General features: G+C 36.7%; 1 protein-coding gene across 4 annotated transcripts in view; it reads right to left on the bottom strand.

Moving 5' to 3' along the window:
* Positions 1 to 25,443, bottom strand: part of MPP7 (MAGUK p55 scaffold protein 7) — a 160,009-nt gene that overhangs the window by 24,483 nt on the left and 110,083 nt on the right. For all 4 annotated transcript variants that reach the window (XR_012628747.1, XM_074866807.1, XM_074866785.1 and 1 more), the window contains 6 exons: positions 24,878 to 25,009; positions 16,791 to 16,872; positions 15,766 to 15,851; positions 13,905 to 13,979; positions 13,097 to 13,293; positions 12,506 to 12,570 (listed from right to left, as the gene is read on the bottom strand). Coding sequence is in view for 3 of the 4 variants with exons in the window: in XM_074866807.1 (XP_074722908.1) it covers positions 12,506 to 12,570; positions 13,097 to 13,293; positions 13,905 to 13,979; positions 15,766 to 15,851; positions 16,791 to 16,872; positions 24,878 to 25,009 (637 nt within the window). In the remaining variant the exon portion in view is untranslated. The remainder of the gene's footprint in view (positions 1 to 12,505; positions 12,571 to 13,096; positions 13,294 to 13,904; positions 13,980 to 15,765; positions 15,852 to 16,790; positions 16,873 to 24,877; positions 25,010 to 25,443) is intronic.

Genomic DNA, 25,443 nt, shown 5'->3' on the forward strand with positions numbered 1-25,443 from the left:
TGAAAAACAGTATAGTGCAAGGTGAAAACCAGTTCTATTTTACAGTACTGGTCTAGGGTGTTTCAGTGAGCCTAGTGGCTTGGATGTACTAAAGCACTTTGACAAGTTTCTTCCCATTCCTCTTGTAGTAGGAGGATGAAAGCCTTGGGAAAAGGGCTGGTTGCCACAAAATCCACTCCAGCCAGCCTTCAGCTGGCAGGAATTCTGGATAGTTTCAACTAAAATATTTTTACATAGCTTTTAAAATGTCACAAATTAAAAAGTTGAAACATATCATGGAACATTCACCTTTTTTAAATGTTACTTTTGTTTGAAATTTGGAATCTTGAAGCTGAAGCCAAAGAGCTCCTTCCCCTCCTCTTCCCTGCTCCCCGCAATGATACATTAAGCTCAGACTAGCTTTAAAGCTAAATTTAAACTGTTGAGTTATTATGACTTATTTTATTTTTGTAATGTGGAAAAAGAACCAGTGCCTGCAAATTTGCTCTGTACTCTCACTGAATCCCCCCAAAATTTTTAGATAGACATGGACAAAGGAAGTGTATGCAAAACTTGGATAAAACCTTGAAAGTGTGTCTTTAAAGACTTACACAGACTTCACAATACAGTAACCTTTTTGTTTCATTTAACACATTGCTTAATATACTTTAAAAGTCAATATTTTTCCCGAATTTAAGTATATTTTTTATTTTTACTTAAACATCAAACCAGTATTTTAGTAGCTTATGTTTAACCAGATAAAGGCATACACTACATAACCCTTTATGTCAAATCCAATGAGCCATTTTTAAAACCTTTTCATGCTTTTCTCATGCAGAGTAAAGACATTTGTATGCAGATTACCCCCAAAAGCAAAGTGGACACAGTGGTTCCAGGGAAAAGAAGCTGAAAGAAAGGAAGAAATTGTCTTTTGTAAGCAATTGCTCACCTAGATAGGATCCACTGTTGTGACCAGCACATTCAGCATCTTCTGGACGAAGGGTAAAAGCATACAGAATAAGAGCCAAGAAATAAAGCAGAATAGTTAGAAGCCCAGCAAAAAATACAGAAGAAATTACTTTAAAAATGACAACTGTACAAAGCATAGCATTAAAAAGCCTTCAATAAGCCATTTTCTTAAAAACATAAAACAACATTTATTGTTTTATATTTTAGCTGGAGATATTCTGGAATTTTGCAGCATGCACACTGATCTTTTTACCTTTTCAAGCAACAATTGTGATGACAGCAAACGTTCTAAAAAGAATTCTAACACTGGATTATTCACACTTTATCAGTTAATAGAAAATATGATGCCGCTTAAAAGAAAGCAAAACGTATTTGATGTAAATCAAGCTTTTTTCATAAATTATACATTATCAGACTTTAGCTTTAAGTTTTGGCTCACTGGATTAGACAGAAAGGTTTTTGATCAAAAACACATCCTCTCATTTGATATAAAATAGCTATAATGTATATTTTTACATGCCAGAGGCCCTTTGATCAAAAATATGAGCTACAATTTCTAATGCCTTTATAAACAAAGGCCTCTTAAGTTAAAAAAAAATAATACAAGAGATCAGCTGCTATTACTTTAACATATGCTGCAAGCATAACAGTAACCGGCTACACTCAGAGGGAAAATGGTAAAGATGATACTACATGGATGAACTTTCTACCATCTCAGAGAAATACTTCATCAGTATTAATTGGAAATGCAAGACCTCTCATGGCCATGTAATTACGTCAGAACCATCTCTTTCCATCCCAGCCCACCCAAGTTTTGCTAATATTATTTTATGATACTACTTTCTTATACATATCTTCCAGAAGTTCAAGAGAGATAAAGCAGTTTAAAACAACAGTTCAAATTACTGATCTTTACATGAAGCAACTAGGAACACTCTGGTATTTTTATCTACTTTAAAAAATTATTTCAATGTATTGGTGGCGATATAAAAGCATTATATGTATAACATCTCTTAGAAACGTTGGACTATATTCAATTTAATTCTAAACACATGTTCTCTAAATAAAATTATTGCGCTATGCAGGGAAACTTTTGTACATGTACCTTCAATTTCCTCTGAGAAGCACAAAGGAAAAATAGGAAAGGAAATCATTAAATGGAGTGAAAACATAGCATAAGAAAGAAAAGTTAAATTGAAGAAGAAAAATGCACCTACCACACTCAACCGCTTCCTCATCTTAGAACAGCCAAAAAAACAAAGTATTATTGTTTAATACTTCATAAATAGGAAAAAATGTAGCTATATAAGCTACTCTAAAATCCTCTTGATAGCACCTATTATATTGAGGCATATACCAACATAGCGGCACCGAGTTTAACTTACATGTTTAACTACACTCAGTTAGAAAAGAACCTAAAGAGACATTGAAATATTATGTGCACTTTAAATTTCCTATATGAGATTCTTCCACTATTTATTTGGTAGAAATTACCTTACCCAGTTGTCATGGAAGATCTCTTTGGAATTAAATGCAAAGTTTGTTAATTCCATCTAATCAGTCTTAACCTAGAATTTCTAAGAATCACTACCATGAACATGATCTCAATCTTTTTCTGCACTTAAGTAACAGCTGCTACTGCCCTTGGAGCTGGGTTTTGGAGAGGTTGGTTGTATTTTTTTTGAATGTCTATAGTTGTAGCTTAAAAAATGCTGAAAAAGTTTATATACTCTTGTAATTTTTTTCTCTAACACTATCCTAATATAATAGATCTACTTAAGACTTTCTGCTTACCTATAAGTAAGTCAATGAATTTCTGCCTCCTTGATAGTAGAAAACATAAATTTTTACAATCATCTTTTGGCTTTTATGGAAAAGCAAGATAAATATAACGAATTTTTGTTCACAAAGATATGATATACTAAGGTCTAGATTTACATACAGATTTTACAATTACATCTCATTCAAATTTCCTTTGGAATCTGGATAAATATGCCCAAAATATAAATATTTCAAGGAGTTTCCACAAAGCATGTCTTTCCACAGAACGTGAAAAAATTACTCAAGATATTTTAGTGTCTTTCATGCTTAACTGATGTACCAAAAAAAGGCTAGGTCAAAACTCTCCTGCCGATCTGACTACATGGAAGAACTTTTCCCATTGCATGTCATGAAATGGATACAAGAGTCTTTTCTGCCAGGAGAAGAATACCGTTTTTCAGAATGATTTCTTGGTACCTTTTTTCTTGAGGACTTTTAAAAATATTAATGTGGAAGACTTCTCTGAATCCTATTTAAAGTTTATTTCTACATTGAGGTGACTATAGAGTTTTATTAGACTGGAAAGCCCTCTAAGGTTGGTTGACCACATCTGGTGCCTTAAAAGAGTGCCGGCAGTTTTGTGAGTTGAGAGTGAAAGTGTTGGATCCTTTTGCCTCTCCTGACCTTAAAAGCTCCCAGTTCTTGAAGTGACAAATGCCCTAAAGCTGGACCTAGGATGGCAGGCTGGCTTCCAGGTACTATTTCTCTCTCTTGTGTGCTGAAAGACCTCTTATACTTCCTGGTATGTATGACAAGTATTTCTATATTTCCATTTCCATGACTTTCAATAGGCTACAATGTATCTCCTGGAAACAAGTCACTAATGTAGGAGTCTGGGCCGCGCTGGAGGGAAGTTAGTGCAGGCAGAAGAATGCAAGGACAAAGACAAGGCCAGCAAAATAAGGCTGGCAAAAACACACAAGATAGCAGATAAGTGAGAAACATCTGTGGTCAGCAAAAGCACAAAAGTCTGAGCAAAACAGGGTATGAGACAGGGGAGTTTTTGGCAAGTTCTGGGCCTTATGTACTAATTGCAATTAACCAATGCAAATGCTTGTAGAGGCACATGAACAGCGCGTTCAGATAACCTGTAGCCTATTAGAAGATAGATGAGCGCGTGTACGGAACTTAGTAGAATATAAATGTAACCAGGATTGGGAAATAAACGGACGATCTGATCATCATATTGGTGTTGTGTCGTTCCTGTTCCCGCATGGAGAAGTAAGGACCCCGGCAAATGGTGACCCTGACACACTAATGCTCAAAAACAGTTCACATCAATACATCTAAAAAGTCTCCTGAATTCAACAAAGTTTTTTGACTTAAACAGTGACTGTGCATTTTAAAGTATTCTGTTTAGTATTTTATCATTTGAAACAGACAAGTCCTCATTTATGAACATGAAAGACTGCACCAGGAGAAAAAGAGGTCTGTAGGTACTGCACTCACTCAATCCTGACCACTGCAGACCTTCACAGGAGACCTGCAAGTGTGGGAGATGGTGGAGCTACAGCAGCAGGACTGAGAAGACCTGAAGGGAACCCAGGCTTCTGGGCTACCCCTGCTAGGAAAGGGAATGGTCTTATCCATAAATCAAAGATGTTAGAATGCCCAAGTGAGCCAGATGATCCCAGAGAGCACAAGCCAAAAGGTCTATAAGCTGAGGTTTAATGCTGAGATGAAGTGAAGGAGTTCTGAACTTTTTGTGTTTTGTTAAAAATCTTCCTTCTTAATACTGCTCTTGGCTTTTTTGGGCTACTCCTAAGGTTGAAGATAACAGTCTATAATGAAGTCAGAAATCAGTGGGTCTTTGTAGCTTAATGCAGCTATGAAACAGTCATCAACATGTAGCTCCCAATTTGAACTCTATCAGGAATTTTACCAGGGCTATTGCCTGTTCCTAGTAAAGCCAGAGGTTATTTCCCAGGAAAATTAGTATTGTGATTCACCACTAACTAATACAGTTCGGGGTGTCTGAAGCAGTTGTACGCATGCAACAGGTATGTGCAGATACATGCTTAAAGTTCCAGAGTTTACAGACATGGAAAATTGGGGTAGATCTCAGGCCAATATAGTTTCACTAAATTGAAGTGGGGTGAGAAAGGAAATAGAGGTGCTTACCTGGAAGGAACAAATAAGAGACTAAAAGAGGACAGAGGCTAAGAAGGAGGAAATCTGATGGGAAGTAGGAAAATAAAATGAAAGTGACAAAATTAAAAAAAAAAAAACCCACAACATAAGGCAACATGGAGCAAATAAAACACTGAGAAAAGAAGAAATACGATCAATTAAATGTAATGTGGTAAGGAGGGAGACGGAGTTACAAAGAAAATAGTCATGGAACAGGCTTATGAAACAACAACAAAGCAGTACCAAGACATAAATGGGGAAAACAAGAAACATGAAACAAGCGCAATGGAAGCTTAGGAAGTAGGTGTGTTTATTGATTTTAGAAAGATTTCAGCATAGCTGATATGCTAAACTATAACAATGCAAAGCAGTATCACATACACTGTATTTTTTTATGTATTTTAACTAAAATATATTAAGATTTGGTTTTGGGGGCCTCACTTAAATTATATTACTTATGAAGCTCAAAACCAGTGCCACACCAGGAACTTCCTCAACTCTTTGGAATAGTCCAGCACCAGACCAAAATTTTTAGCTTTTGCTGACCTTCTTTAAACAATATTTCCATCAAAGAATCTTACTTAAATGGTTTTCAGTCTAAAATGAGATCCAGCAGCTCTGTTCTAGTTTCTTATCACAAGCAAGTTACATTATCCCTTAAATTCTATTTCACTCTAGTAAGCAAGAGTGATGTACAACTATCTGCATTACAGTGAATATGTTAAACACTCCTGATTTTTTAGTGATGAACAGCCCCACATAGTGATTGACATTTATACTGTTTTGCAGGGTTTTATCCTATAGTTTTGTAGATCAAATGATACATATATGTTTGTGCTACAGGAAATCTAAGATAATCTAATTTTAAATCTGGGGAGGAGTGGCTGGAGACCTGCGAGTCAGAGAGGGACCTGGAGGTGTTGATTGACAGCCGGCTGAACATGAGCCAGCAGTGTGCCCAGGTGGCCAAGAAGGCCAATGGCATCCTGGCTTGCATCAGAAATAGCGTGGCCAGCAGGGACAGGGAAGTGATCTTACCCCTGTACTCGGCACTGGTGAGGCCGCACCTCGATTCCTGTGTTCAGTTTTGGGCCCCTTACTACAAAAAGGACATTGAATTACTCGAGCGTGTCCAGAGAAGGGCAACGAAGCTGGTGAAGGGTCTGGAGCACATGTCGTACGAGGAGCGGCTGAGGGAACTGGGGGTGTTTAGTCTGGAGAAGAGGAAGCTGAGGGGAGACCTCATCGCCCTCTACAACTACCTGAAAGGAGGTTGCAGAGAACTGGGGATGAGTCTCTTTAACCGAGTAACAAGTGATAGGACAAGAGGTAATGGCCTCAAGTTGTGCCAGGGAAGGTTTAGACTAGATATTAGGAAGCATTTCTTTACAGAACAGGTTGTTAGGCGTTGGAATGGGCTGCCTGGGGAGGAGGTGGAGTCCCCATCCCTGGAGGTGTTTTAAGAGTAGGGTCGACATAGCGCTGAGGGATATGGTGTAGTTGGGGACTGTCAGTGTTAGGTTAATGGTTGGACTAGATGATCTTCATCTTCAAAGTCTTTTCCAACCTAGATTATTCTGTGATTCTGTGAATTTAATACTCTGATAACATCATCAGATAAACAGTATCTCTGCCAAGATAATTTGGAAAATGAAGAAGGCCAGTCTTGCAGTGAAGGACAGAGCAAGAGTTTATGAGATCCATTTCCACTTCTGTCTCATGTGACCTTGACTCAAATGCCATCGAGCTTCAGGTTTCCTTAATTTCTGTGTGGTAGCAGGAAGTCAATATTTGTAAGGACAGCAGACTTCTGAACAAAGATGCTGATGTGCTAATTTAACTACGTCTGGTTTAAATTTTTGTTTTTACTCATAACTACCTGCAGGTAGGCAATCAAGTTACAAGTAAGAACACAGAAAAATACTGAGAAGAAAAGCAGAGTTAAGATTGTGCAGCAATTATAACAAGCAAAAGAGTCCTACTATATACTTATCCTAAATGTTTGGTCTTCAAATACAAGTGGTACAAAGCATTCATTCTTTTAGCCTGTTTAAATTCTTTTGTTGGCAGAACATGATCTTCACAAGACACTCATCTATGGATAAACTAGGTTACATCTTGTTTGAATGAACACCATTTGGCTGCAGTTAAATATTTCCTCTTGCTCATACAATGCCAATCACATATGGTAAATCAAAATTGAAAGTAAAATGGGTTTTAAGCCCTAGAAAAACTATATGATGCTGGCTTTGCCACAGTAAGTATTTACATTTAGCATTAAATATACAGAACAAATGTATTTTCATGGAAAAGACATCTCTGAACAGCTCTGTTGTATATGTTACCTAACATATATGTATTTACATATAACTATACACACAGGGTATGGACATACACAAACACATATGCATGCAGTGCACAAGTTAACAGAAGTTACAGGCTACACTAGTATAAAATATAAAGTTACCAGTAATTTTCATACCAGAGACAACACATATATAACATAAGAATAAACACAGTAAGCAGCTGTGAAAGCAAAATTATGCTGAAGGAATATAATGCCTTGGAGATTATAGTAGTTTAATAACTGCAGAGGAGTAAGTTATTTGGTTGTTATTCAAAGAAATTTACTTTTTTTTTCCTCAAAAAACCGCAGGTGATCACTGTTATATCTACAAATTAAAGCTACAAATGCAAGAACTACCATGTTTGTTGGCAATGATATTACAGTCAGAGCATAAGTAGTCCTTGTATTCAAGTTAACAGACTGGGTGATATTAAATAAATGAATTCTTCCCTATACTGAGTCTCACGTCACTCCTAATTAGCCAGGATGCAGCAACAGGAGAACTCACAGAGCCAACTCTGGCTAGAAAGTTGTGCCCAAGCTAAGGTGACCTCCTAAAGCCAGGAATGCTGATAAGTATTATTGAGGAATACCAGTCAAGAGGGTTTCTGGGAGCTGTCATTCAGCAGTGGCTCACAAGCTCAGACACACCAAAGCTGATTGCATGTAGCCAGGCACCTGTACTGTACTTCCCTCTGCATTCCACAGAGCTCCCTCACACCCCACATGAAGTATACTGCACGTTCACCATCCCAGCACGTAGAGGGTTAGTCCTACTCACACAATCTCATGCATCTCTGTTCCTTTGCTTTCATTCCATTTTCCTATTTCATTTTCTATGATGCTTTTTCTTATAATTTTTTTTCCTGCTATAATTTTCCCATAGTATTAATACACAATGCTGCTTTTTGTTGAAAAGTCATTGCTGTTAAGCATTGAGAAAAATGCTGAAAACGCTTGAGAGGTTTGTTATCCTGCCATCATTTCTGCACTAACCCAGAGCCTGGGCGGTAACACAATCAATCTTATCAGCAAGTCAAGCACATGTAACTGCCACTTACCACTTTTAAAACTTAACAAATATTAATGTTGAAGTTATTGAGGTTTTCTACCAATAATAACAAAACATAACAGGTCAGAGTTCCTATCGGCAATTTTTGCATACACCATTTCAAAAACAAAACAAATACATTAGTCTTTGATTTAAAGGGAATCAAGAAACAACTGAATTATAGTGCAAATAGTGACTATAGCAAGGCTCTTACATAACACTCTTAATTGCATTAATCTAATCATTGCAAAGCCCATCCTCTGTGGGGCTTTGCCTAATGGAGTTTATGGGCAGCTTTTCTCCATCTGTTCTTCCATTGCCCTTGTTGCAACACTTTCTCCTTTTCTTCATCCCCAATACAAAATTTCACTTCCCTCCTTTTTTCCTTTATTTTTTTATTCCCACTTTTTCTGCATCTTCCTCTCATTGTAAAACCATCTCTTGTCAGCATATACTCCACCTATATCATTAGTTTCCTTTGACCTTACTCCCAGATACCATCAAACTATGCACCTTTTCCATCTGCAAATGAAAAAGTGTGATTTCACTTACCTTTCAATATGGAGCGTACACTGTTTTGCCTCCTCCTCCAGTGTACACATGACATGTTAAAGGTTTTTCACTTCAGTGGGTGCAATGTGATAGTGATTCTATTTTGTTTTTCAAGAAAATGGCTAAATGCTGGGAGAGGCATGTGTATGTACCTTCCATAAAGCTATTTACTTGTACTTATATTCACTTTACACATAGACACAATGAAACAGTTGACTTGGCTATTAAAGTGAAACTAAGAATTGGCATTTCCATTATAAACTGATCCTTTTAATTATTTATAACTAGGTTGGGTTTCTGCTTTTTTCAGTACAAATAATTCTTGCTGAAAAAGTTTTGTGAAAGTATCCTCTACTCTCTTTCCTGAGTATGTGTATACATACAAGCATCACCAAAAAACCCCACTTTTATTTTACTTCCAAATTTATGACACACAAATATGTGTACAGATTAACAACTTTACACAACATGCATTGCTATGCTGAAAAGAGTAAAAAATTCAAAATGGGAAAGAGAAGGAAGGCTTCCCAAAGGTAATCCAGTCTAACTCCTTGCAGGTTTTGAAACAGAATTAATTATCAAAGCAAATCCTGATGAATGTTAATGTTACTGTAAATACAGTTATTGACTATGTTTCAGAGAGCTCTTTTTCTAGACAAATACAACAGTCCTTCCCAGTTCCAGAACTGGCTTGAGAAGAGAGGAAAAAAAGTTGTAGGATATTTCTCATATGTTACACCATTTTGACTAATTTTTAGATTAATTTTCAAGTAGAAGGACACTACCACCCTGGAAGCCCACCTATGAAATCAGAGCTGATTCCCATTTTCTGGGTATCCAAGAAAATAGAATATTTCGCTTGATTCTCCCTATTAAAAACAAAGGCATATACCCAGGTTTCTTCCTCGTTACAAAATGTGGGATCTGTGGAATGAGTTAACTGAACAGAGCAGTCCAACATCCAGTGCTACTTACCATGTCTCAAAGCTTCCCAGTCCTGTCAGGAAAGGGACTTTTATTAGCAGCTCTGTTGAAGTCAACAAGTTTTCGTCTTTGGGCAGCTATAAGGATATCAGCTGGCAAATTACCCTTTCCCTCCAAACTAAGGAAGTTCATGTCATAAAATTGGACAGGATCAACTGCAATAGCAAGCAACCTGTCAATATACAGCTAGTTCAGGAAGATCTTCAGAACATCAGTTTTCACACACAGTTAAGCTTCCAAACATTGAAGAACCCTGTATCAAGCTGATGACTTGTAGTACAGGATTAAAAAAAGAATCGGATTAAATTAAGCATTACCAATTTCCCACCTCCTTACATGGAAACGTGTTAAATAAAACTTTAGAGAACAATAATCAGTGGGCCATACCCCACAATACAGAAAAGGACTTAAAAAAAGAAAAAAAATATCAGACTCAGCAGTCCTTCCCAATTTTCTATTCTCTATGTCACCTTCCTTACATGTTTCCAATACTGGCAGTATAATGTTTGTTCAGCTGAGCAATGCATGATTTTCCAGCATCTCTCAGCTTTGGCAAGGTGATTGCTGTGCACAAATACAGACATGGCCTCCACATCTCACAGCTTCACTGCTATGTCTGGTAACACAAAAAAGCTGCCTAACTTCAGAAAGATCACAAGGGCACAGAGTTTCCCAGCTTATGTGGAGTCTTCCAACCAACTGGAAGGTTTTCCTGAGAGCAACTCAAGCAACATCCTAGCCACAACATGTTTTCTATAGCTGAATTCTGGTCCTTAAATTGCCTCTTCTCTAAAGGATCTGAATTCCCTCTCAGCACTAAAACCATATTTAATCTTTGAATGAAGGGATGGACCTCTACTCAGAACAGCACCTTCCCTCTTCCCATGGAAATCTGGCAGATGTAGCAGCAGATTGTCCTAAGAAATGGGGAAGAGAGAAAATGACAAACCTACATTACTCTGCAGTCCTTCCTCCTTCAAGAGGCACCACTGCTTTCTAGATGGTATTTAGCTGGACCTCGCTTTGTTTAAAGAAAGTCTAAAAGGAATGGTAAGAGGCATACTGCTTGACCCTAAGGCTCTGTTATGTTTTAAAGGGAAGGGGGGGAACTCTCCCTTGTTTAAGCTAGTTAAGGCAAAGTCAGTGGAAACAGCAGAAACAATAGTAGACTGTGGGTCATCTTTGGGTTGTAATTTTGGCAATTCCTAATCAAGTTCAAGCTGCCTGTTTGGAAGGGTGAGATGCATCTTGTAAAACCTTTCACTTGAAGGTCACTAAAAAGATGCAGTCCATTACAAAAGGAATCATGCAGTGTTGCTGCAGCAGCTGATTTACCTCTTCAAAAGCACCAGTGCCACCTTAATTGAAGGCTCTTGTTGAGGGTATTATCCAGATTCAAGAACAGTGGACAGAGAGAAATAGCTATACCCTGGGATCAGACACTTTTCCAAAACTGGGGCAGAGCAACTTGACCTAGAACCTAGAAAAACAACAGATTTACTACAAGCTGGAGGAGCTCCTCTTTGTTTCTAAGATCTACGTAAATTAGAAAAGCTATAGTGCAATGATACGGTCTGTTATTGTAATTAAAATGCTAATCAAGGGCTTTGGAGTTAACAATAGCATATGGGCACACAATCAAACAGTGAAATGGAATGAAAGACAGAAAATGCAGATTATTAGAAAACTAACAGTAATTGTCAAACTTCAGAACACAAAAGCCATAGCAAGGAGTTAGGAAAATTGCAATGGAAACCTTGGTGAGAAGTTTTAAAGTTAAAAGCATTTAGTTTTGCACTTAGTGTTCCAGCATCTACCATTTGCCATGGTGTCCATACTTCTTGTTTTAATGTTAGAGAATGAAAGATGGTTGGAAATTTTAGACCACTCTGAATATTTCTAGTTGAAGTCTCAAACATGTTTGTATTTAAGATTTAGATCCTATTGAAGCGTGATAGTTTCTTACATTGTACTCACTTTGTTATGAGTCTGTACCACTGAAAGAAATAACAGGTCAAGTAAAATATGTAATAATACTTAAAACAGATGTTGATGTAAATTCCAGTGGAAAGAAAATATTTGTTTCGATGTATGTGCTTTCTTAGAGCTTATTTTTCTTATGTTGTGCAACTACTGTATTTAAAAGCAGAGACTATTAAGAATGAATTTGTTTAAAAAACAGTAAGAAATGGTTCTGTGAAAGCCTGTCAAAGAACTGAATGTTCTCACTTCTAAAAATCTGTGCTGCTTTATAGGACACCAAAAATCACCAACTATATGGGGGAGAGAAGGGAAGACTATCAGACCTTTTATCTCACTCTCAGTATAAATTTGACTGTATTGATGCAGTCCAAATTATATAAACTGTTAAGCCAATTCTGTACTATTTCAACAGGAAAAGAACACTCTTTAACCTTTGTAATATTATATATCAAAACATTAATTGGGCTCAGTGCTTCAAAAACAAAGTCAGAGGGTTGGGAAAAAATTGTTAGCTGCTTTTAAAGCTTTTAATTTCAGCTCTTATATTTATTTTCCTACTGATACAAGGTGATCAAGCAGCTATTGTGCCCAGGAGAAATGCAACCTGTAGTCACAGGGCTGAAACAAACTGCTGTTTTATAAGGTTAGAGATCTGGAATATGATTTCTATTCCAGGTTAACAGACTTACATGATTTTCTGTTGGAATTTTTCAGTGGCTGAATCTGCACTTCTGGTCTTCTTAGTGCAAATCTCCTATAAAATGGGAGGTGGTAGGAGAAAGACACAAACTCCTCAGTTTTCACTGCAAGTTTGGGATTAATAAACACTTAACATCATGAGACTATTGCAAAATATCCAGAAGATTTTATAAGAAATTAACTTAAAACAATGCAATCTATTCACAATCTAAAAAAATTAAATCCTTGGCCTCAAATTTTTGTAAGCTCTCCAAAACCTGCTGCAGTTCTTATTCCTGCATAGTACATCAGTGTGAATACAGATACTGATGTGGTATTTTCCACATGTTTTTTTCTTTCAACCTGGATCACTGTTATCCTATTGGTTTTTGTCATTATTAATCTTAGCCAGACAAATAAGAAAATCCAAAGTATTTCAGCAACAGGTTTCCAAGTTCAGTTGTCTTGCGGCAAATGCAGGTTTATCACATCCATGTAATCTATAAGCATTACATATGACAACTATGCTAACTTAAAACTCAGCAAGTAAGTGTCTTCTCTTACTACAAAAAATAATGAAACTATGCTTCTTGGTAGCTCACCTCTCCTGGAAATGCTTTGAAGGGATCAAGCCTGCTCTGGGATTGGCATCACCTTCGTGTTTGGCCTGCCACCAGGTTGCATCATCCTGGCTCATGATCTGAAGGATATCTCCTTTTCTGAAAGCAAGTCCAGCTTCTTTACAAGGAATTGCTTTATCCTCATTAGGATCATAGTCAAATAGGGCTCTGATAAACATCTGAAACAAACCGTGTTTTATCTTTAGAATCAAAACATTAAATGTAATCCAAAGTTATCTCCCTTTGTTTTTACTGTTCAAAACCATTGAACTAAATAACGTAAAGCAATAAACATTTACTGCTGTAAAATATCCTTATGGACGTCTGACATTAGAAGTTCATATGGGAATCCTAAATTCATTGCTTCTGTAACCACAATCCTAATGTAGTAAAGGCTCTATGATCCAAGGCAAGTAGGACTTTGCAGGTAAATAGTGTGCCCATATGAAGAACAGAAGAGAAGATACTTTTGAACCAAGGTGCAATCAAGTGTCTTCTACCCAGTGTATGATGCAAGAAAAAGAGTACTTGGAAGCAAGCCAGGTCCTTGCAGAAGAGGGAATATTACCTATGTCAACTTCATGGCTGTAGAGTTAGGGCTTAAGAACCATGTTACACCCACTTGCAAATCCAGCATGTGAGTACTGAAGTGTACAGCGCACTACATGTTGTCACGTTAGAAAAACTGAGTCCGGAGGCATAAATCACATTCTTGGTTCTGTCACCCAACCAAACAATATACATCCTCAGCATAACAGTTACTGCAATAGCTTCTGAAAGTCTTGCCTACCTTGCCTTCCTTCACTGGCATTTCTTCCTTCACACTAGGTATAATTTTAAATGTAATTGCTCCTTGAGACTGAGCCTGGTGAACATTTGAAAAGAAAATACACGGAGAATTAAGCTGTACATTTCAAAGACATCTTAAAAGGAAAAAAATTGAAATTAATTTTAAAATACTCAAGTATAATGAATCTACCCTCTCCCACACATGATCCATGGAGTTTGACAGCTTCACCATACCAAATTTTGCATTGCAAAGATTAGAATACCCTCTGGAAATGCTCGTTTTTATTTGCTTCAATGGTGGGCAGAGAGAGACTGTTAAAAACTGGGACCCGCGTGTTTCAGAGGTCCCACTTCTGCACTGAAAGCAGAAGCAAATGCTACAGCTAAAATGTATGCATATTAGAAGCAACTGCTGGACTCCTGGCACAGTTTGGACATCCCTGGAAAAATCCAACTAACATTTCATTTTTCAAAAAAAAAAAAAGATAGAAAAATTCAAACAGGCTTGTGCCATATTTATCATATAAAACTACTGAGGGGGGGTTATTCTTTTGGCAACTTTAAGAAACTAGAAAAGAAAAACATATTTGAATAGACTACGTGTACTAAATGGAAAAAAAGCCCTCCACTATAAATCTTAAAACAAGTTAGCCATCATCAACCACCTCATCCATTCATCTTTCCCTATATCCCACTTAAAGTGTGTCTGGCTGCATTTGACTTATTAACCACAATATATTCCCACTGCCTCAGTGACATTTTGCTATTGAAGGAAGTGCTAATCAGCTGGAGCCTCTGCTACTATTGCATGCAGCCGACAAGTTTCATAAAACTAGCAGAGTGCAACAGACAGCCAACGATTTAAGCAAAATGGAAACAGGCCTGTCCACTACCAAGCGAGACATACTTCTGCCGGCATGTCTGCGATCCAAGAGCTCACTGTTTGACAAGCAGCAGCCAAGTTCTTATTTCACCAGCTGTAGGACTGGAATCAATAATTCTGTTACTTTTGAAACAAGCTCTAACTAGCTTTTGATGTTTATATTGTACCTCAAGGAGGTAAATGGGGAAATTGTTCACACCTTTTCTAGTGCTATTGTGTTTCTAGAGATTTTTAAATATTAATTTTTGCAGGAAAACGTTTCTGTAGGGAACACAAAAACCATAAAGCAAGTACGAATATCAGCAGGCTAACACTTGAAATGAATCATCTCAGTTATTGAACCAAAACTGTGAGTCAGCCACTCAATTCAGCAGGACAGCAAGGTATTTAAAATGACTATACCATGAATATAAAAAGCTGTCAGGACCCTCATTGGTTTCTTTGCTATAAAAATATTGAATATTTCTGAAAAAGTCTAAATTTGCAATAGTGCTCCATAAGTGAGTAATTAGGCTGGCTTTAGAGATCGTGTAGTTCAGAGGAATGCAAACATAATCACATATATGGCTATATACTGAAAATCCATATAAAATACATTCTTAATATACCAGTCAATCAAGTACATGTATTATGAATTAATTTTCACACAGGGTTAATGCATTATTAGTGAATAGATTTTAAATAGTTTGAATTCAACAGATCATGGTGTGCCTTAAAAACTGTAGATTATATACTGAGATCTGCAACATATTTATAGCCATATTACTGTCATTAACTGTTTACAAGTAATCTGTAACTGCATATACATGTAATGCATGGACAATCATTATTTAAGAGAAGGGAAATAAAGGTTTGTAAATGATGGCACTGGAAGAAAAGGCATTATTGTAGAATATACTTTTTTCTAAGAAATACACCAGAAATCATAAGTCTCATTACTTGACTCCTCTAAATTAATTTTAAAATGGTTGGTATTTACCAAAATGTGTATTATTTCTTCAGGTTTTTTATCATCTACAGGAATCCCATTGACTTCCCTCAGTTCATCACCAACGTGAATAAGACCTACAGAAAACAGAGAGGAGTTGTTAAACTGTAGCTATGTATTATACAAAAAATGCCATTAACATTCAGCTTTTTTCTTCCCTTGTTCATCCCCTTTAAGCTTTAACTTAAAAGCAGGAATATATGGTGAACTCAACAGCTACTGTCCTCACAGATAAGTCTGAGATGATTGGTTTACTCACCTCCCTTCCTTTCTCCTGAAAATTAGTACCATTTCTCTATGACTTTTCCAGACATTCATGCAGATGTTTGAAAAACGTCTGTGCCAATTCTTTTTCTACTCATACTACTTTCTTTACTGCTACACAGCTGCAAGTACTGCAAAGATCACTTAGGCTGTGAGTGCTAATTTGTGGCACAAATGCTTGCTAATTTAACTATATATATATAGATTTACTCCATTACCCCATCTAAGTGTGAAACACAGCTGTCCTAGATTCCCTTCAGTGAAAAGAGGCACTTTAGAGCAGAATTCAGGACCTCTTGCCTGAGTTCTTGCAGATTTTGTGCATCCCAAATTCAGTGGCAGTCAAGGATGTGCTGGTACTTTGAGAATTACCAGCTGAAACTCCAAGTAGATGTCCTAATATAAAATAATGCAGCCATCCTGAGTTCCTCAATTGGCAGGGTATCATCTTGGCCTATCCCATCATTTCTAAGTAGATGTCTTCAACTGGAAACAAACCATGATACATCTAAAAAAAACCGCTTTATCTGTTAACTCAAAGATACCTGGCTGCAACTGGATTGGAAAAAAAAAAAAAAAATCAGCATGAATACTTTCACCAATATTGAAATTCACTTTGGAAAACTGTCCAGACACTAAATAATTTTGTTTGTGATAGTGCTGTATTTCATTTCTACAAAATATGCCATTTTATCTCATCTTGTTTCGAATTCTAGAACTTGAATGGCTAGTGCAAAGCAGCAACACCTTACCACTTCTATCTGCAGCTCCTCCACGCATTATCCTGGCCACCACAATTGCACCAGTATGTTCATCCCTTTTAATAGTGGCTCCCTTGGGTAAAAAAAAAAAGTTATTTGGTTAATCTCAACATAATTTTTACTCACTACACTAAAATACACTTGCTATGTAAAACTGCAAAAACTTGACATCGTATCAATATGTGAATAAGTCAGAAATTATACTTGTTTATGAAAAGAATATAAAAAATATGCTGATCTATTACCAAAATGTGACTTCTTTTCCATTCAGAAGTAACTCATGCATTCTGCATGTACACAGATTTAAAAAAACCCCAAATGATAGAAAAAGTTTACATTTCAACTCCATGTTAACTGCAGCGTACCTTACTTGAATCTGTTGCTAAAACTCCACTAAACTACTGCTGAAAATGGATAAATTTCATATATATTTCATATTTTCAATTGATAATTTTGTTCCTACATTAAAACAGGCCATGTTACATACTATGGGTATAAAAAGCTTATCCTTGTTTGTAATTGTTTCAGTTCACACTCAGAACTGCCCATGCACCCACTGATCATCATTTTGATTTACAGTGTTATCACTAAATAAACATGAATTTGAAAAATCACCTGGAATACCTGCAGGACAGAAATGCAGAGGAGGGGAACATTTCCTGAGTTAGTCATGACTGTTTTTATACATTACACAAACACGGTGAAAGGCATTTAGGTAAAATGACCTCATGTAGTTAAATTTCCAGTGAACAGCTGTCTAGATGAGAAAAATGCCTTTGTAACTAGAATGGCAAGGGTGTGCTGAAAGGAGGCACAAGGTGATGGGAACACAGCAGGCAGCAGCAGTGACAAGTGAGAAGGGATGGGACACGGGGGCACGGGGGGTAAGCTGTGGTGCCCTTCCTTTCAGGCAGATGGGAAGGAGTCAGGGTGGGAAATGCTGGCCCTGCTCTGGAAGACAAAATCCACAGAATAACGAGAGGGATTTTAGCTAGGTAAATTGTACTGTACAGTCACCTCCAAAAAGGTTATTTGATCCAGTATTTTTAAAAAACACCACAAAAAAGCACCTCCTGGCCAACAGCTTTTTACCTCCACATGATTACTTTGCCATATTAATGTCATTAGTTACCTGCAATAGTTAGTCAACAGAGATGTTTAGGACTCTGGCAGGTAAGTCAATTTTATGAAAACTTCTGTATTTGTGATTAGCGAATGAACAGTATTACTTCACCTCTGAGTACAAGACAGTGCTACATGCACTCTGCTATCAAAGGTTAGAATTGCCTTCCGTCAGAGAAGTGTTATGCTTGAAGTAAGGTACATAAGTACTTTATAAAGTTCCTTGAATAATTAAATTGCTTTCATAGCTACCTTTCTATATTTGTTTAGATTAAACATAAACATCATGTTTATCACTACTTGAATTTTTAAGTGTTTCATTAACATAAAGCTAAAATATGTACAAATGAATAATGGGGGAGACATTTTACTACAGTTAATAATTTTACTGACTGTAAATAAACTTGTTTCCCTTTACCTCTAAGATGGAAATATAAGACAAGCCATGATGACAAAAAATGGGAGATTAATTTATAATTTTTATATGGAAGTTGCATTTATTGAAAATAGAGAAAAATTAAAACAATCACCACACAATATTCTCTTTGGCCAAAACTTTAACAGTAGCCAGCACTCCACTGCAAAATTGATGTGCTATGCTTATGCATTTTATTTTACATCTTAAAGTTATTAGTACGAAATTCTATCCATAAGTAAAGTAATTCTGCAATTTGCCAGCCTTATTCTTATGTGTTTTTATAATGTAATTATATCAGTAAGCTTTTGTTTGTATTACAGTTTCAAACAAGTCTGAGAGTTTCAAGAAGATAAAGATTTAGCTGCAGCTAATCTCACTTTAAAAACTCATGATTAGACTTCTGTGCAAAAAGAATCGTGTACCATTAGGAATATATTAAGCAAAGCATTAAACCCTCCAGCCTGTATTTCAATATTAAGTTCTGATCCTGCAGCAACAACTATTAATTTGAAGTTTATTATTAATACCTGGAAAGTTACATCTGTTTAAAAGTACAAAGCATCTTTATTCTGAATATATCCATCAAAAAGAAAAAGAGAGCAGCATTAGGATGTTAGAGCCAAATACCGGACATTTCCACTATATTGTCCATATAAAACAGAGGCTCTCCTAATTAATCAGGGAAAAAGCCTTGAGCAGAAAGGCTTAATGCCTTTTACCTAGAAGTCAACAGTATTAAATGCCACAAAATGCAGAAGGCAAGTGATGACTGACCAGCCTTCCATTGTGATCACCCAGCTACCCCAGCCCAGCGCTGATGTCTGAAAACAGGTACTTCACTACACTTCACCTTTTTTTTTAGACAGAGCCTAGAAAAAGACTTGTGTGCAATTGAAGACCACAGTATTGACACAGACAGCATCTGAAAGTAACAATAAGGCTCTTGTCCAAGTGGAACGGTCACTTCATGCTCTATACAATTACCACTACTGGCACAAAATTAATTTTCCTAGCACAGATTAGCTGATTTGAAAGATGCCCCAGTAAAGATAACAGGTAAACTAGAATTTTCAAACAAAGCACAAAATCAAGTTTGAATTTACAGGGAAATTATTTAACCCAAGTTAGCTCACTGTCAATAACTCCTCTATGGCAAACTCAGAGTGAATGGGCAGGCCCATAAAAAGCACCATTTGAGTTAATGTGTTTTTGTTGTACTTATAGTACACAAAGAAAAAAGGGGGTTCCTTAAATTCTCCTTCCCTCCCAATTTAGAACACTTAAAAAGAAATCAAACACAAGTGGATTTCTTTTTGAAAACCTGAAGAGTTGATTTTCTGAAAAAGCAGCTTCTCTTGTACTGCTGCCAGCCCTGCTTAAACTATGAGGTATATATAATCTGGCAAGAATTTCTCCTTATGAGATGTTCAGCTCCAGTACTTTCAGTTACATGTGCAGTGCAGCTCCTCATTTAGAGCTTTAAAAATGGAAGAAGGTTAGACTGGACCTTAAGAGCTGGAAAATATTTTCAGTGTTGCTAGCCAAAAGTGTAAGTTACCCTAAATGAGACATATACAGATGTAATAGCATAGCTCAGTTTAAAATACTTTTAAAGGGAAAAATAAGGAGTTTGGGAGCCATATGGTGATCAGACTGAGAAAATGTTTAAAGGTATACCATGCAAAAGCACTAAAAATAATACAAGCTCTTTCAGCAAGGCTCTTTTACTGGTTTTTTGGGGTTGTTTTTTGTTGGTTTTGGTTTTGTTTTTTCTTAATTTTTAATGTAGTAACACCGATTGGTGAGCATCACTCAGGGTTTCACAGATGTGAGCTTTACTAGATCATGCATTTATCTGCTGGTTCCAGAATATAAACACTATAAGCTTTTATTTTTAAAGAAATATTAGCCTGTAAAATAAATTACTAAGAGAGTTTGAAACATCAGTCATATTTTTGCATACCTTTCTGACAAAAGCACATGCAGATGTTGAATGCAAATAAGTACTTCAATAAGCCTTATTTTAATTCATTCTCTGATGAAAATGCAAATACAAATATCAGCTACCTACTTTACAGTGAAGAGCTATTTAAAAGTCGATGCCTACATATATGTAGACTATGCATATTAAAGCTGTCCCTACACCCGAATTATTCCCGCCTATAAAATAGTTGGGTGCATTCACTAATAAGAACCAACCTACAGGGACTCAGAGCGAGAGGTGAGCAAGAACTGTAGAATCTGCATGGGCAGAACGTGTAAACGACTCTTTTAAACCACCACAATTAATTTCACCCAAGTTCAGCTAGGGAGATCAGGTATCTAGTTCAAGCTAGGTGTCTACGCTCCTCCTATAGTTAATGAAAAGAAATAGGCAGCTCCAGAGAATCAATCATTTTTTCATGAAGACAGGCATCTTAAATAGATGGCATAGTTCATTCTCTGGAGCTGCCTATTTTTCTCTTGATTAGGCTTTGGTAATCCTTCCACAGGTGTTTTGGGTTTGTTTTTTTTTCCTAAATGCTGCATTAACAAATGCCATTCTAGCAGTGTCTCTCTCAAGCAAGGAGAAATTGTGTTAGGAGGTTTTATCTGAACAGAGCAATTTAGAACATCTCTGAACCTTACTTAAAGAGAAGTAGTGAAACATCTCTTTTCATAAATAGTCTCTATGGAAGGATTAACAAAGTTTAAAACATCTCTTCCAAAAAACTGGAGGAAAGTTCAGCACTGACTTCTGCACTGATGAAATCTGGCAAACAGAAGGCCTTCCCACAAACCATGTGTTTCCCCCTCTTTTGAGATGATTACTCCTGGGAACTCAGGCTTCATTAATATGTGATTAACACCAGCTCAGAACACCAGTGAGGTGCTTAACTTGAAGAAAAGCACAAACAAGTACAAGAGGAAATGTGGTGCAGTTTTATATAAAAATGGTCACTAGATATATTCCAAAGAATTTAAGAGTGCCTAATTTGCTTCACAGAGAGTACTGTTGAAAGTCATCCAAAGTAGATATCCAATTCAAGAACGTCCAGGGTGTGCAACTGATGTAAAGCTTACTGCTCTGCAGAAAAACAATTTCCACTACTTGTGTACAAATAGAGAATGACAATGTATCTGAGATGAAAGAAATGTTCAAAGAGCTCAGTATCTTCAAGTCAAGAAACCAGACAATCTCCACACCAGAAAAAATATTGTAAGGTACTTCCAATCTCAAACTCAGTAGCAAGAATCCTGATACAACAATGCAAGTGGAAGTCAGACTTTTTGACTGGAGAATTGTGAATAGATAAACTGAACAAGTAGAGACTCTGTACTAAGAATAGCCAAGACTTTGTAACAAGCTATGACAGAAAAGCAATTAAAAAGACATGAAAATAAATAGAAAATTAGATTTTAAATAGTTCGGTGAACATAGATCATGGCATATCCTTTCTTAAGGAAGCATAAATGCAGTAGATCTAATATACCTAGCATAAACGTGTCTATATTTATTCTGCCCTGCTGTATTTTGGTAAGACCTTATCTGAGTTTCTATCCATGTTTCTTCTCACCCCTACTTAAGAGGAAAAAAAACTAGCAAAGACAAAGACACAAATACTAGGTTTGTTATGTATTGTGGTGATGATGTCATAGTAAGTCATTATAAATCTGCTACAAAGAAATTAATGTTTTGTGTGAACATTAATATTGTTAAAATGGATTGTAGGTGGGTTATGGAAGAGGAGGAGGATGCTATACACTATTATTTGAAGTCTTCCTGGAGAACAAGTAACACAAAAAACAGAACTCACCATAAGCTCTTCTCCAACAAAAATGAAACATCAAGATAGGCTGGGGATTTGGAAAGACTACAAATACTCCTTTCCCATACAGATAAGGTACAATCTTAGAAATGTTGGTTAAAGGGCAGGTTTTGGAAGTCATTCAGGTCAATTTCCAGCTCAAGGCAGGCCTACTGTCAATGCCAGATCAGGTCAGCCAGTGCCTTATGGTATAGGTTGGAGATTCCACATCTCCAGTTAGTCTGCTCCAGTGCTGGACTTCCCATCTAATGAAATACTTCTGTTATTTCTCAGTCTAAACCTCCCAGGGCTGCACCTTGTGGCCATTGCCCTGTGTTTTAGCATCTTTCACTGCTGAGAAGAGTTGGACTCTACTGTCATTGTGAGCTCCCCACTCTCAAGTAGTTGTAGGCTGCAATTAGCTCCCACCCTTTGCCTCTTCCTAGTAATAGGTCTATCACAGATTCCATTATAAGGCTGTTCTTGCCTTGGTAAATAAACTATGCAATCTTAAACTGCAGAACTCAGTTCTCTCACAATTTTTACATTTTCCATAGTTGCTGTCCTGTCTAGTAAAAGAAAGTTCTAAAAAACCCGTTACCTCCTTAGCACAAGAGTTGTGGATGCACCTTTTAAGAGATTGTACCAGTTTTGGCTGGGATAGAGTTAATTTTCTTCATGGTAGCTCATAGGCGGCTGTTTGAGATCTGTGATGAAAACAGGGTTGATAACACAGGGATGTTTTAGTTACTGCTGAGCAGTGCTTACAGAGTCAAGGCCTTTTCTGCTTTTCACCCCACCCCACCTGGCTGCTGGGGGTGCACAAGAAGCTGGAAGGTGACACAGCTGGGACAGCTGACTCCAACTGACCAGAGGGATATCCTATACCATATGATGTTGTGCTCAGCAATAAAACTGGGGGAAGAAAGAGGAAGGGTGAGGTTTGGAGTAATGGTGTTCATCTTCCCAAGTAATGGTTAAACATGATGGACCCTCGCTTTCCTGGAGATGGCTGAACACCTGCTTGCCAATAGAAGTAGGGAATGAATTGCTTATTTTGCTTTGCTTGCACGTGTGGCTTTTGCTTTACCTACTGTCTTGATATCAACCCATGAGTTTTCTCACTTTCATCCTTCTGATTGTCTCCCCCATCCCACTGGGGAAAGTGAGTGAGTGGCTGCGTGAGGCTGAGCTGCCAGCTGGGCTTAAGCCACAACAGACACAGAGATACCTGGACGAGTTTAGTATCCACGGGAGTGAATGGGCAAAAGTGGAATTTGAGGAACTGTCCAAGGATAACCTTTGGCTTAGGCAACTCTATTTGTCCATATAAGAGGGCTTAAAATCTCAAGAGCCAATATACAACGTATGCATCTCATATATAAGCTTTCAGAAAATCTCCCGGGTTTTTTTTTTTTTCCCCAGAGTTACTATTTATCCAGTCCACTTTAAGATATTATTAACTTATAGTATTTAACTCACAAAAGTCTTAGTAGCAAATCATGTTTGAAACATGAAACTATGTAAATTAATATTTTCTTAAGATTTTTCTGACAAATTCAAGAAAAAACAAGGGTGTTTTCATTAACACTAAAAATAAGCTGCTCAGTTAGAACTCATTTCATACTATATGTTCAAATTTCTTCACACCTTTCAGAATTACTACTTTTCTGATACTAAATCCTAAAGCAAGTTTGTTTCATTCCTAAAAGAATTTCTTTGATTAAAAAAAAAGGAAAGCTTAAAGCTGTGATTTAAGTATTTAGGGAAAAAAAAAGGTTTAAACAAAGTAAAAACTTTCCATATGGTCAACCTTCTAATTATGCCCATGGGCACCTACAGTCAGTTGATACCAAAATTTATTTCTTATTTATTGATGCCAGAAATCCATCAAGAATAAGAGTGATAGCAAGATACCTACTGTGGGACAAGCTACCCTTGTACATCTAACAGAGGCATTGCTCTCCCGCTGTCATCTCAAGTGCAAAATCATGGCTTTCTCAGAGTAAGTTTGCAGATATTTCTTCAGGATTGCTATCCATTAAAACAAATATCCAGTATAACATAAAACAAAGCTCTTACTGGTTTGCAGGAGAAAAAGAATATAGTTAAATTTTATACAAGATGACTCCCACTCTACAGCAAATAAAAATAACCAAATCAGTAAAGCATTTTAATATTCTTGTAATACAACCTAGGTTTAGATCTTTCATTTTTCCAGATATCCCCATGAAGATATTAACTTTCTAGTATTCATAATCCAAAGTACAACAACAGACATCTTAAATTTGCCTAGATTTCAATTCAAGTATTTTAAAATATGTCTTTATGCTTTCTTTTCAGTGTATCAAAAGGTCACATTTTTTTACATGAATGCTAACAGGCACAGTTCACAACAAAGGTCAAGGTTCTTTGGGGATTCATTCTCCCTCTCTCATTTTAAAACAAGTTCATGATTTGAATTCAAGATAAAAGATGAATATATTATTGATCTAAATGCTCAGACTGGCCCACATATATAATGCTCAAACACCATGAATGAACACATTCTTATTATTCATTTCATATGCTTTACTAATAACGACTGCGAATGGAAGTCACAAGTGTATTATTGAATGTTATGAATAAACATGCGTAATGTCTGTCCATCCACATTTCAAGTTAATGTCAGCCATTCACGTTCATAATCTGAACACTCCCCACCCTGCACACAAACACAAAACCCCGAAACAAAAGACACAGTTACTCACCAATGGTTCCCTGTTTTTGACAAGCCTGATTATTTTAACTGAATCTTCTTCCTCATCAATATCATCAGGCATGGGGGGCAAGACAGGATCGTAGCTCTTCTGAGCAACAGTATCATGTACAGAGAGCAAAGCCTGGAAACATTAATAATCAGTATATTATTTGGCATCTGAAAAGTTTATGAAAGGCAAAGCAGAGGACATTATTTATAGCCTGACTACTAGCATGATGCATGCAGATTGAATATAATTCTTGTACACAATTTTAACACATCAAATGGATGAAACAACTCCATAAAGTGTATGTTTTCATATACACTATGTATGCATCTAGCAAATTGTGGATACAGAACAATGTCTTCATACACATGAAAATACCAAGTGCTTTACACATTAGCTTGAAATTACAAGAATTATGAACAGGAGAAAACCCAAGTCTCCTAAAGTAAGAACATCATTCTACTTGTCCTAGATAAAAAGTTTATTTGATACAGTAAGCAGTCCTATGAAACAAATAAGCAGTATTTTTCAGTACTTCTGTTCAAGCATGAGATGCATGACATTAAGCT

Source organism: Strix uralensis, chromosome 1 (genome assembly GCF_047716275.1).
Source record: "Strix uralensis isolate ZFMK-TIS-50842 chromosome 1, bStrUra1, whole genome shotgun sequence".
NCBI classification, from domain to species: domain Eukaryota; kingdom Metazoa; phylum Chordata; class Aves; order Strigiformes; family Strigidae; genus Strix; species Strix uralensis.